The sequence below is a fragment of the Protopterus annectens genome, chromosome 2.part0 (genome assembly GCF_019279795.1).
Source record: "Protopterus annectens isolate FY-2018-M chromosome 2.part0, PAN1.0, whole genome shotgun sequence".
NCBI classification, from domain to species: domain Eukaryota; kingdom Metazoa; phylum Chordata; order Ceratodontiformes; family Protopteridae; genus Protopterus; species Protopterus annectens.
In genome coordinates, this window is record NC_056728.1 from 562,747,776 (window position 1) to 562,763,061 (window position 15,286).

Here is a 15,286-nt window from a genome sequence, read left to right on the forward strand (position 1 = left end):
TGTATTATTTGATAAAAGTGCAGATAAAAGTTACTTAGCTTCACTTATGCTTTCAGTTGATAGCATACAGGTCTTAGCCAGCCAAAGCTCACAGTTTAAACAGAAGATAATTCACTGTACCACTTGTATAAGACAGAAACTGAATAACAATGAAGGAAACTACACCCACTATCACTGGCTATGCAGGTCTTTTAACAGGCCTTAACTGAAAATACCACTTGTACTACTGAAAAACAGAGTCACAGCTTCCAGCTAGATATTCCTCAATGCAACACAAACAAATTACTTTAAATCGTGTATTATTTGGTAAAAGTGCAGATAAAAGTCACTTAGCTTCACTTATGCATTCAATTGATAGCATACAGGTCTTAGCCAGCCAAAGCTCACAGTTTAAACAGAAGATAATTCACTGTACCACTTGTATAAGACAGAAACTGAATAACAATGAAGGAAACTACCCCCACTATCACTGGCTATGCAGGTTTTTTAACAAGCCTTAACTGAAAATACCACTTGTACTACTGAAAAACAGAGTCACAGCTTCCAGCTAGATATTCCTCAATGCAACACAAACAAATTACTATAAATTGTGTATTATTTGATAAAAGTGCAGATAAAAGTTACTTAACTTCACTTATGCATTCAATTGATAGCATACAGGTCTTAGCCAGCCAAAGCTCACAGTTTAAACAGAAGATAATTCACTGTACCACTTGTATAAGACAGAAACTGAATAACAATGAAGGAAACTACCCCCACTTATCACTGGCTATGCAGGTCTCTTAACAGGCCTTAACTGAAAATACCACTTGTACTACTGAAAAACAGAGTCACAGCTTCCAGCTAGATATTCCTCAATGCAACACAAACAAATTACTTTAAATCGTGTATTATTTGATAAAAGTGCAGATAAAAGTTACTTAGCTTCACTTATGCGTTCAATTGATAGCATACAGGTCTTAGCCAGCCAAAGCTCACAGTTTAAACAGAAGATAATTCACTGTACCACTTGTATAAGACAGAAACTGAATAACAATGAAGGAAACTACCCCCACTATCACTGGCTATGCAGGTCTCTTAACAGGCCTTAACTGAAAATACCACTTGTACTACTGAAAAACAGAGTCACAGCTTCCAGCTAGATATTCCTCAATGCAACACAAACAAATTACTTTAAATCGTGTATTATTTGATAAAAGTGCAGATAAAAGTTACTTAGCTTCACTTATGCGTTCAATTGATAGCATACAGGTCTTAGCCAGCCAAAGCTCACAGTTTAAACAGAAGATAATTCACTGTACCACTTGTATAAGACAGAAACTGAATAACAATGAAGGAAACTACCCCCACTATCACTGGCTATGCAAGTTTTTTAACAAGCCTTAACTGAAAATACCACTTGTACAACTGAAAAACAGAGTCACAGCTTCCAGCTAGATATTCCTCAATGCAACACAAACAAATTACTTTAAATCGTGTACTATCTGATAAAAGTGCAGATAAAAGTTACTTAGCTACACTTGGAGCACAGTAGCTGGTTGGTGGGGCAGATCAAATGTACAACTTCATCTATGATATACTTACTGTGTACCACTAATAGCACCAGGTTCTGCTTTTTGTTGGAAGCACAGTAATTGGCTGGTGGGACATGCGACAAAAGGAGGTACTACCACACAGATAGCTGAAATTTTGTAAATAATGATATGTAATTTGTGAATATCAAACTAATCTAGATAAGATGCTTGTGTCACAAAGGTATTAGAACTGTACGTCATGTGTATATCAAACTTCTCTGTACAGATGTTTGTGTTGAAAAGTTATTTGTAAAGTGCTGTATTTAAAATGTATCCACAGTGTGCCCTACTGGAAGAGAACAGACATGTACATGCACTATTGTAACTGTTTAAATGTATATACTTTAACAGTGGAAACTGGAATACTGGAGGTTAACCTCAGTCCAGCAAACTTTAGAAAAATATCTGAAACTAAATTACTTTATAGGCTACACCACAAAGATGTTTCAATGCAGCTAGAGACACAAAGTATGTACTAGGAAGCTTTCTGTATTGTCTTTAGGATGAACTCATTGTTACTTTGGAAGCATGAAGGAATGTAATTGTTTTATGACTTTCAGCATCTGCCAAAGATCCGAAAAAAGTCCTTGCATGACTATTTTTACAGGTAGATGCTAAATGCTATCAGCTGCCAGCAATGGGGTTTTGGCCTGAAAACTAGAAGTCAAATGACCAGAAATGATGTCATTCTGCAAGCTATCCCAGCAGTAATATTTTAGATATTATTCTGAGAAGTCTCTTGGTGAGAAAGAGCATTCTGCATTATGTCTTGGACCTGACAATAACAAGAGCCATTCACCACATCTGCCTTGCTCTAATGATATAAGTTTCTAGGGAACAGTATAACTCTCTTAGATTCAGTCAGGAATACTGTGAAGTTTAGTTTAGATATTTTTCTTTATTTGTGTGAGTCTGTACTGCGGTGTTATTAAGCAATAACCGATGATGTGGTGAGGTATATTGAAGATTTACCCACGGTTGGTGTGGTATAATCACGAGGGCGAAGCCCAAGTGATTAAATAAAGCCAACCGTGGGTAAATTTCAATATACCACAACCACGGAGTCAGTTATTGCTATTATACAATGATATTATTTAAGAAAAAAAATACTTACTTTTCTTAAATAATGTCTTTGTATAACAGAGCATTACTGTTCTTCCACTGGCTGTGGTACACTGCTTCGTTGTTTTGAAGTACTAAGCATGCATATGAGACTTGCATCCCATGCATACTCAGTACATCAATGCTTTGAAATGGAAGCGAGAAAAGAAAGTCTCTGTTGTACCTTTTTGTTCTATTTTTTATTTGTAAAAAAAATGTTTTGAGCCCTTTATATCAATGGAAAAAAGTCCAGGCGATCTGACCTTTTTCCATTGGTATATTGTGGGATTTACAATGGGCACGCTGTCCAATCAGTGTGCACATTTTGCAATATTAATGGGGGGGGTCATTGTATAATTTTAAATATTTCCTGTGGTTTTGAACTCTGATGTCACTCTGAATATATTTTTAGTATTGTCTTGTTCTTTTATTATTTACTCTTACATATATTTAAACCTTTCATTGTGGCTGATCTGTGTACAGATATTTAAGATTTCTGAGAGTACTTGCATATTTATTTGGTGACAGAGTGTAGGCCACACCTTATAGCATTGCACTTGGTCAAACTACCATTTGTATTAGTATTAATTATTACATAGTAAAGTTGGACACCTTTTATTAAGGGCCCTAAAGTCGCTGATAAGGAGTGACTGGTGGCTGTGGTAACTACCTTATAGTCTGGGCAAAAGGGGATATAGCTAGTATATCTGTGCCATCCTTTCCCAGGGGTGTGTGTGTGCATAAATCAAACCTCAAAGAGTGTGTGTGCCAGCTACTTGGGCAAGGGGACGAAGCACTGGTTGGTCAAAGATGATGCTGGAGGTCTTGGTTTGGTCACTCAGCTGAGATCTCAACTCTACAGCTGTGCCAGTAGGGAGTCTTACTGGGGATCTTAAGGAAGAGGGAGAAACCAGCCCCAGACTGACTGTGGTCTCTTTGTGCTCTTAAGAGAAATTGCACTTGATGCAAAGAGCTACATCTGGAAATACTGTGTGTGTATCTGTTATCCTCTAAGTGAACATCCCCCTCTGTTGCCAGTGGTGATGATTGAGGCTCCTTGATTACTGGTTGGCAGTAGTGGGTCGTCACAGTACATATCAAACGTACAACCTCCTCTATGGCATACTTACTGTGTACCAGTAATGGCACCAGGTAACTGGCTGGTGTGACAAATCAAATGCATCCCCTCCTCTCCAAACCTTGCATTCTCTGACTCTGCAGATTATCTCAATCAGAGCACAAGGTCACATTGACTACGGCTCTGCAGATTGCAAGTGTACAGCAGACTTACTTACATAAACTTCTGAATGGTTAGAAAAAAAAAACTGCAAATGAAGCACCAATGCTTTCACTATAGTGTCTGCCAGGGTACAGTATTTTACAGACAGGTTATGAACCCCAGTATGGCCAAGTGTAGTCTTGCTGGTTTATTTACTGCAGTCCACATTAATGTTAAACACCTAAAGCCTTTAAATCTGCATTTACAATAGACAATAAGATCTCGTATCCCTTCCTGCAAAAGATGAACTAGCTGCAGAGAGCTGGAGAGGTTGTTCTCAAGCAGGAAACACTGGTGAAACAATGGATGAAAAAAAAACTACGAAGACATATAACTAATTTATTAATTCATAATGAGACTTACCTTTTTCATAGGCAGGGATGCTATTCTGAAGTAGTTTACTAAGCTGGAAACCATTGATATGTAATAATCTTAACTGCTCTCTCATGGATCTCCTCTCTATAACAGGAAGGATAAGATGTCCCAAACTGTTCTGTGGTATTGGTAAACCAAATCCAATGGCCAGAGTGGGAGTAATGTCTGTCTGTTCCACATACGCAGGCACAATAAAGGAATCTAAAAATGAACAAAGCAACAGGCCATTTAAATTACAGCAGCCTACTCAACATTTATCGCATTCACATTTTTATTTCTAGAGGACTACAATATACTTCAGGTATCTGTCAGACACAGAATAGTTATATAAGTGGGAAAGCAGAGCAAGGTGTAAGTACTCCCACCCTGCAGAGAGTAGAATATATTAAATAAAATTCAAACCAGCATTACAAGTCATAGTGGTCATTTTATTTGCATTACTTAGAATCCAAGAACAAGATTCTAATGACTTAAATCTTGCCTGTGATATAAATAGGACCTGCTGGAGAGAAAGGTATGTATCCCAGGGACTACGCCATCTATGGAACAGGCTCCCATCCATGTGAAGCAGAGTTCCTCCCTAATCCAATTCAAGTGCAACTTGGACAATTGGATGGGAAACTGGAAATTCATCCCTGGTTTGGCACTTATGTCTCTAATGGACAGAGGTAACCTGTAAATGTTTCATCTCACAGGCCCATGCTTACACTTATCAAAGGTATCAGAACTTGTCACAGATTTGGGATGCATGGCTAGGCTTAAAAAGGCCATTGTGGTCGTTAGCCTAGTAAATACCTATGAACCTATAAGGAACAGGCAGCAAGCCCTTTTGGTATCTCTGAAGTATTAACATTGCTGCTTGTAGATGTTAACATATTTCACAAGTTTTTACTTCCACCTGTAGTGTACAGCACTCCAAACAAAAGACAGAAATCACTGTTTCAGTAGAAGAGTTCTGCTGAGGACGGTTTCAACACTGCCCCGTCCCAAACATGGATAGTAACTGAGCTAGTGTTTGGCTTGTTCAAAACACATTTTTGTTGCCCCTTCTGTATGACCCTGCTACTGCATGCAGCACTTTGAATGGCTGCTACATTCTGTAGAACATGATCATGTGTTCATCTGGTGCACAACTATTACAGCATGTCACTGACAGCGGCAGTGCAGGTCACTATAATTTCTACCATCAGTGATAACAGCAACAGTAGGCAGACAGTGGCAATAGCACAGCAACCTCTCCCGGTGGACTAGTGCGTGGTGTATGGCTTCTTGAGCAAAGAGGCAGCACCTAGTCCACAACTAAGGGCCACGACATTCACTACATGTCAGTGAAAAGTCACAAATGTAGTACATGATGCATACAGTGTTACTATGGGATATGCTGAGTAGTGCATGGTCTACTTACGCTGTACCTCAGACATTTCTCCACACATCAGGATTGCTTTTTCATAATGTATTAGCCATCATCATGATGAATTTACCTTTGCAGAGAAATAAAAAGTTATTACCTTAAAAAAATGAAGTCTGTTTTATATATTTTTCCTGCTATTGTGCATTTACTGTTTTTTAGATACAAGGGAAAACTGAAGCACTGGCCCTGTCTAAAAAGTGACTTCTGGGTAAGTACTATATGGTGTTCAACATCTCACTTACATATGGAAGGTGTCACACACAATGTCCCCTAAGGATAGTGTGAGTGATGCTCCCAAAGATCATGAGCAAGTTCTGGTATGTGAGCTTCATATTGAGTTGCTCTGATGATGGGATCTACAGGTGGCAGAGGAACCTCTAGAAATTGACCTAACAGTGTTGTGGGACCTTGACCTTGACTGAGAAGTTCTGCCATGTGTTGCTGAAGTCTGTTGAGACCTGGCTGCCACCTTGAGGGAATCCACATGCATGCCTTCAGGACTTAAGTGAGATACCCATGGTGTCCAGCCTACATGTCCACTATGCACACAGATAGTCCGTCATCAATGTCCAGCTGTATTTCCAGCGTGTGCCTGCCAAGTCTTTACTCATTTGCACATGAAGGCTGACATGGATGCTGTGTCTGCAAGCATGCTGAGCATAAGAATCGTCATGGCATTGTTCCTGGCCTCCACCATTCACATAAACTGGTGAAATACCTCATGTATATGATGCAGTACTCTAATCATCTCTACCCAATTCTCAGTAGTAGTAACCTGTGCCTAAACTATGTCACGGAGGTACTACTTATCTAACATCAATTAACCACAATGCTATCTCGCTTAACACTGAGACAACAACATCTAAACTTCAAAAGAGTGAACTCTCATAATGGTGAAGTTCGCCTCCGGGAAACTAACCACTTGGCCTCCACTGACAAAAAAAGAAAAAAAAAACCCACTTAAATATTCCAACTCCAAGACTGCATTACAGTGGAAAAAAGGGCAAAGGTCAGCAGTGGTGGCCAACTGGTTATTTTCCAGGAGGCGAAATTTGTCATTCTGGGAGTTCATTCTTTATGGTAAATCGATGTTATAAAGGAGAACCATCATGGAACATCTGGTCTTAAGCAGCCAACGTTTTGCATGTCTCTGAAGCTAACTGTGAAATATCTCTTCATCTGGCACTTCTGTGTACAGTTGTGACACTGAGTATTGGTATCATTAAAAGGACAGCTTCTTCATCAAGATGTTCAGGCTGTGCACAAGAAATAAGTGTTGAGCAATGTGGTGTCCCCTCAGTGTAATGTTATTTCCTCAATCTGCTGAGTGTGTGATCTTGTGTAACTGCCTGTGCAGTTATCCACCTGTGGGGTAGGGGCCCTGCTTCTACACTCTGCAGCTGTGTGCTACTGTCTTCATGCTATGTTGTGACTATGACAGTGATGGAATCGTTGTCAACAGCCACTCTGCTGACCCTGTGAAAAAATGTCAAGATGTAGTTAAACTGATTTGACAGGTAGAATGATTTTACATAAAGTTACAATGTCCACATTTATCGTGTATTGTATGTAGAGCTTGCCTCACAACTGAGGTAGATAGAACACCTGATGATGAAGCATGTAAGAGTTATAGGTAGACAGGTGTTATGGCAGATACATCTCACTATAATTTGCAACACTGGTGCCCTTACCAATTTCTCTTCTAATGGTAGAAGATTTGCACACCTTTTCAGCTCTGATCATCAAGCCACAGGAGGCCTCCACCCCCATCAGAGTGCAGTAATATTTGCAGTATTCTGGACCAGGGTGGAGGCTGCCTCCCAACTTTCCTCATCCTCCTTTTATGTCTATTTGCCACCTACATGTCATGTCTCCCCTCCCACTGTTAGCCCATTATCATGTTCCTGTCTGCCATGTCTGCATTCTGTGTTTTTGTCACAAAAAATAATAAATTGGAGAAATGGGGGTCTATGCCCAGAAAAAAACTTAGCGCCCATCATCTCCCACCTCGTGTAGTATAATCCTCTTAATGTCTTCCTTTTGTGTTTCCTTCGTCTTCTCTCTGCTCTATTTCTAGCTATTCTATCTTCCCTGTTTCCCATCTTCTAAAGCCAAACAAGGGTGTCCATATACAGACTTCATTTACAGAGAATAAAGTAATAAACTTTAAAACAGTTTAGGTAAGCTACAGATCAGAGGCACTCAGTGCAGTTTATTGTAGAAATTCATAAGAGCTCTGCAAAGGGTGCCCCACCCACAAACTACTGCTGAAAATTCACAATAGTATTTGTGACTTTACAGATAAACACAGTATTTTCTGCACTTAAATACGTTAATTTCTTGACAGTTTACATCACTTCTCAAGTGATATGGGTTTTCTGTTGCATGCTCAGAACTACAAAAATATGTTCCACTTCATCATGCTTTGAGTATTTAAATAAAGGAGTAAGGTGCAATTTGAAGATCCCGTTAGCATTTATAAAGCAGATTACTGTGAATATCACCTGCTATTTTTTTCTCTGCTAAATGGCAAAACATTAGAAATAATAAACCACACAAAATGCAACTCTTCTTCTTCTTTCGGCTCCTCCCGGTTGGGGTCGCCACAGCAGATCATCTGTTTCCATTTCTTCCTGTCCTCTTTTTCTATTACCTGGCAGCTTCATCCTTAGCATCTTTTTCCCAATATACTCTGCATCCCTCTTCAGCACATGTCCAATCCAACGTAATCTTGACTCCCTGGCTTTGTCTTCAAATCTTCCAACCTGGGCTGACCCTCTAATATACTTATTCCTAATCCTGTTCACCCTCATCACACCCATTGCAAATCTTAACATCTTTAACTCTGCCACGTCCAGCTCTGACTCCTGCCTTTTTATCAATGCCACTGTCTCTAACCCATACAACATAGCTGGTCTCACTACCCTCTTGTAGAATTTCCCTTTCACTCTTACTGGTACTCATCTGTCACAAATCACTCCTGACACTTTTCTCCACCCACTCCAGCATGCTTGTACTCTCTTCTTCACCTCTCTTCCACACTCACCATTACTCTGAACTGTTGATCCCAAGTATTTAAACTCATCCACCTTCACCACCTTTACTCCTTGCATCCTCACTATTCCTCTATCCTCCCTCTCATTCACACACATACATTCTGTCTTAGTCCTGCTGACCTTCATTCCTCTTCTCTCTAGAGCATATCTCCATCTTATCAGGGTCTCCTCCACCTATTCCCTACTCTCACTACAGATCACAATGTCATCTGCAAACATCATAGTCCACGGGGACTCCTGTCTGATCTCATTTGTCAACCTGTCCATCACCATTGCAAATAAGAAAGGGCTCAGAGCTGATCATTGATTAATCCCACCTCCACCTTAAATGCATCCGTCACTCCCACCGCAGACCTCACCGCTGTCACACTACCCTCGTACATATCCTGTACCACTCTTACATACTTCTCTGACACTCCTGACTTCCTCATACAATACCACAACTCTCTTGGCACCCTGTCATATGCTTTCTCTAAGTCCACAAAAGACACAATTCCTTCTGACCTTCTCTGTACTTCTCTATCAACACTCTCAGAGCAAACATCGCATCTGTAGTGCTCTTTCCTGCCATGAAACCATACTGCTGATCACTAATCATCACCTCCCTTCTTAATCTAGCTACTCTTTCCCATAATGCCATACTGTGACTGATCAATTTAATCCATCTGTAGTTACTACAGCTCTGCACATCACCCTCATTCTTAAAAATCGGTACCAAAACACTTTTTCTCCATTCCTCAGGCATCCTCTCACTTTCCAAGATTTCATTAAACAATCTAGTTAAAAACTCCACTGCCATTTCACCTAAACACCTCCATGCTTCCACAGGTATGTCATCTGGACCAACGGCCTTTTCATTCTTCATCCTCTTCATAGCTATCCTTACTTCCTCCTTGCTAATCCACTGCACTGCATGATTCACTATCTGCACATCATCCAACCTTCTCTCTCTCTCATTCTCTTCATTCATCAGCCCCTCAAAGTACTCTTTCCATCTGCTCAACACACTCTCCTCGCTTGTGAGTATGTTTCCCTCATTATCCTTTATCACCCTTACCTGCTGGACATCTTTACCATTTCATCCAACTCACGGCAACATTTTTCTTTCTCATCCATCGCACTCCCAACTTGTGGAGCATATGCACTAACAACATTCATCATTACACCATCAGTTTCCAGCTTCATAAACATCACTCTATCCGACACTCTTAGCATACTGTTCCTTCAGGATAACCCCTACGCCATTTCTCCTCCCATCCACACCCTGATAAAACAATTTCAACTCACCTCCGATACACCTAGCCTTGCTCCCCTTCCATCTGGTCTCTTGCACACACAATATACCAACCTTCCTTCTGTCCATCATATCAGCTAGCTCTCTGCCTATACCAGTCATACTGCCAACATTCAAAGTTTCGACCCTCACTACCACACATAAAATGCAACTCACTGCTATGAAATCACTAATAAACAGAACAGATGAAAAAAAAATACTTCATATAAAAAAATAACTCTCTATCAACTAAAAACTTACATACTACTATACATGGCAAATGAAACAAATTTCACTATAACAGAAAAGTACAAAGATACATGTGCAAACAACACTTGCACACACAGATACCAATCATACATAAATTCAAGCAAATGCCCTGCAATTCACAAAAACAACAAAAAAGTCCACCATCAGCACAGAAGATAATAGAAATAAAAGAACAAATAAAAAAATTAAGCATATGTATGCATCGCTCAATGAAAACTCTTATACACTCAAATCACAGACATATTTACATATGTGCAAGTGTCCAGCAGTTAATAAAAAAGAAAGCACTTTACCACCATCTATGCCAAATAATTAAAGAGAAGAAATACAAGGAAAGAGAAAAACAAACGGCTTTCTTGATTGCAGACAGCAAATGATTAAAACATTAACAAATAAATGAGATAGTAAAGCAAAACTAGAAAAGGGTTAACATAAAAGTAAATGCAAATATCAATTTCAGATATATATACTATACGCAAAATTTATACACACACACACACACACACACACACACACATGCACGTACCACTCCTACAATCCCCCTTAAAAAATGAAAGCAAAAAGTAACAAAAATTAATTACCAGAGTCAAATAAGTAAGCAAAAAGTACACAAACACAAATAAAACATAAATAAGCAAGTCTAATTATAACAGGAATTAATATGTACTACTTAAGGGTGCCTGCTATGCACTCAGCATGTCCTCCGTGTGTGCATGTGGGTGTTTGCAACAGTCTTTGCTCTCCTCCAGCATCCCAAAGATGTGGACAGGTGAAGCAGCGAGTCTCTAAATTATCTACAATGTAACTGCAGTGTGTGTGTGTGTGTGTGTGTGTGTGTGTGTGTGTGTGTGTGTGTGTGTGTGTGTGTGTGTGTGTGTGTGTGTGTGTGTGTGCTCGCGCGCGTGTGCACATGCATTTTGACAGTGACTGGCATCCCAATCAAGAGATCTTTGCCTTATGCCAGCTGTGTACATATGCCTAAGTTTCCCCATGACTCTAAGGCAGAAAACAAATTAGCAGTTTAATTCAAGAACAAAAACTACACAACAAAAACTATGTAACTATGATGTGTTATGACATTATATGTGTAATTCATTCTTTACTCATGCTAGGGCCCCTAATTTGGTCATATGGAAAACATCATCATCACCAAACAATGCCCCTCATCGTAAGTAAAAGTTGAATTATTGACACCTTGCCATGATGTACCATCATATTATTTTTTTCAAATATAATTTTATTACATTTTCCTCTTTTTTTACAAAGAAGAAAGAAAACAGAAATATATTAGAACAAGATACATGAAATATCAGTTTTCAATAATCATAATAACATAGAAGGGACATACGCAATCAGTGATCAGTTAAAAATAGCAAAATTAGGTAACAGTTTAATTGTTCATGTTTGTAAGACAAAACATACTCAGAGCTATGTTAATCTTAATAGAATCTGTCACTGAATCAGTTTCATGAAATATTATAGCCTGCCTAACTTTTGCTGTATCTTGTAAGGACTATGTACACTATTACAGTTGATGTCACCTCTGATAATCAGTATGTTTGCACTTCCTTGACCTTTCCAAATTTAAAATGAGTAAAGGTTATACTAATGTTTATTTTCTTTTTATTTTTCTGTATTTGTTTGGAATAGTCCTGATGTCGTATTCCCTTGGCTATAGACAGGTTTTACCTTAAGATTTCTATAAGTGTTTTCCAATACTTCTGATAGTAGGATATTTTTTTTTTGCTTCTTGTAATTAGTTTGCTAGCTAATATGTATTTCATAGCCAGTCCTTTAAATTCGTCCCATGTAATTTTAGTTTTATCAAGCCAATATTGAACTATGTATGATTTCATCATTGCACACAATGTTACTATGATGTGTTTGTTTTCATGTGAAAAGATGGTGGGGAATATGTGTAAAATTGCAATTTCCCATGATGGTAGATTTACTGTATCTCTTTTTTTCTAATTTAGATCTTAACGAACACCATAATTTATAAACATTTTTGCAGCTCAAGAAAATAGGTAGGGTATCAGCTATGCTATTTGGACATGTGGGGCAAAAAGGAGAGAGAGAGATTAATATTAGAAAACGTGGTGTATGGTAGGCATTATTGTTAATCACAATTTGGGTATATATTAATTTTTTGAGAGGGGTTAATTTCAAGGTGAGTTCAACTGCAGCAGATTTTTGGTCAATAGGAAGTTATTTTTCCCTCCAAATATTTTGAGTATAGGAGAGATTCTTGGTATTTAATCCTTGCTATTAATCTATAGGTGTTTGATAGCGTTTTCCATCTTGAAAGCAATAGGTTAATAATTTGTTGATATAGCTGCATATCTTGGTTGCCTGTTTTGACATTAGTAGTAATTGTGTTGATCAGGTATAGTATTTGCTTGATAATAGTGTTATAACTTTTATTGACTTATAATCTTTGCCTTATATTTTCAATTGAAAGGATTTTGACTTGGTAAAAGTCCTAAACTGTGGTATTTTTAATTAATGGGTATTGATTCAGGTTTAGCATAGTGTTATTTAATCTAATATTAGGGTTTAGGTGAATTTATTGTCCTTGTTTCAAAGTGTCCTTAAGATTATGGGAGGATAACAGCTTCTGAAATAGTAAGTTTTTTCTTATGATTATGGGGTGGATTTTAAAATACCTTAGTGTCTTAGAGTTTAGAAAGGGTATTGCTTTAGGGTTTAAATCTGATGAAATTAGATGTTTATAATATAGTTTAATCCAGAGTGGATACCATACTTTGTTAGATGATTCGTAATTTGCTATTTGTAAAATTCGACTAGCATTTAAAATATCATAGTATGTCTGGAAATAAGGTAATCCTAGGCCATTTTTCTGTTTGGGTAATGCTAATCTAGAGTATTTTATTCTGGTATTTTTAGGGTGCCAAATAAATTTCCCTAGTAGTGTTTCAAGTTTAGAAAATAAATAGTTTGGTATATATTGATTAATAGCATTGAAGTGAAACAGTAATCTTGGGTGAATATTCATTTTAACAATAGCTGCCTTAGTGGAGATAGGTTAAGATTTAACCATCTTTTAGTGTTTTCTGTGATGTTAGCCTATGTTTTAAACAGATTATTTTTAGTCAAATCAGATTGGGGGTGAGTGAACATGATATTTGAGAGAGTAGTTGACTTTTATTTCAATTTCGGGGAAATAGAATTCTTCGTGTCCTAAAGTATTCAAAGGGAATAAAACTGACTTATTTGGGTTCATGGTATAGTTAGATATTTTGGAAAAATTTTAAATGGAATTTAAGATATTTTTTAAATCAGTATTTGGGAATTCAAAGTAAATATTAAGATCATCAGCAAAAGCTGTATACTTTATTGGTACTCTAGTAATAGTCATGAAGTAGTGGTAAGAACTTTGTGATATTTTAAGGAGGAGAGTTTCAATGTATATGTTGAACAGGTATGGTAATAGTGGGTACCCTTGCCTTGTACCATTAACAATTTGAACTGGCTTTGATTGCTTTTTATTTATATAGAGTGTTGTTGTGGCACTGTTGTATAAGGCCCACCTCATGTTTAAATATTCATCAGGGATGTTAAATTTTTTGAGCATCTTGAATATAAAATCAAGGTTTACTCTGTCAAAAGCTTTAGATGCATCTACTGATAGTGCATAACTGGGGCATTTATCTTTTGCTTTTAAAGTGATAATTGAATCAATGGTGAGTGTGTTGTCCCATACCTGTCTGTTATTCATAAAGCCTAGTTTTTCAGAAGGTATAATGAAAGGTAGAATGTTTTTGATTCTGCTAGCTAAGACTGTTGATAGAGTTTTAATACAATATTTATGAGTGCTATCGGTCTGTAGTTGTTTGGGTTTACTGCATCTGAGTTGGGTTTTGGTATGAGTATAGTTTTTGAGTTGTTTATATACAGATCCTTGATTCCAAACTTTATTATGTATTTGTACACTTTCAATAGTACTGGAGCTATTAGGTTCTTAAAAGTCTTGTAGAACTCCACCACATACCCATATGGCCCTGGTGCTTTACCTGGTTTCAGCATATTTACAGCAACAGTGATTTCCTCTACCATTATAGGACCTTTAAGATTGTTTATTTGTGTTTCGTTTATTACTGGAAATTGCAATTCTTCACTGAATTGATAGAATAATAATTCAGTGCACTGGTCATGTGGGCCATATAGTTTTTGATGTTGTTGTTGTCTTTCTGCTTTTCCCGGTTAGGGGTTGCCACAGCGGAACTCCGGTCCGCTAATGATTGGCAGTAGGTTTTCATGAACGCCGAGGTGCCAGCTCGACATTCAGCCTTCAACGAAGGCACGCCCATTTATGCATGTCTTTCGAACACCCACCCAACCGCAGGGAGGACATGCAGACTCCACCCAGAAGGCACTCCCCGCACTCCAGCCGAGAATCAAACGGGAGAACCTTTTGCTGTGAGGCAACAATGCTACCGCTGCACCACCGCAGAACGCCATTATAATCTCTTTGTTAGTAACTACAGTTTTGTTATTGTAATTTAGTTGCTTTATTTTGGTAGGGGGATTTTTAATGTTTATGATTCTTGCCAATGCTTTTGAAGGGGTTTGGGCCCTTTCTGCATATTTGTGGAGAAGCTTAAGTTCAGTCAAAGAATAGTGTTGTGTTTAAATTTCATGCAATTGTCCTTGTAGGGTAGTCATTTGACTTTCAAGTTCTGGTGAGTGTTTAATTTGTATTTCTAACTCTATACTTTTTAATTTAGATTCTATTGTTGAAACTTTTTCCTTATTTCATTTTTTTATAAAGAGCGGCTTTTTGAATTAATATTCCCCTGATAATGGCTTTTGTCACTTCCCATTGGACATTGTATGGTATATCTGTTACCTCTAGGTTATTTTTAGCTTAGGTAAGACTGTCAGTGATTTCCTGGGAGACTTCTTTTTTCTTTAATAAGTTAGTGT

At 38.0% G+C, this 15,286-nt stretch overlaps 1 protein-coding gene across 1 annotated transcript in view; it reads right to left on the bottom strand.

Annotated features, from left to right (window-relative positions):
• Positions 1 to 15,286, bottom strand: part of PIGG (phosphatidylinositol glycan anchor biosynthesis class G) — a 2,654,828-nt gene that overhangs the window by 1,924,229 nt on the left and 715,313 nt on the right. Inside the window, exon 6 of the mRNA XM_044060932.1 lies at positions 4,318 to 4,530. Coding sequence (XP_043916867.1) covers positions 4,318 to 4,530 — 213 coding nt within the window. The remainder of the gene's footprint in view (positions 1 to 4,317; positions 4,531 to 15,286) is intronic.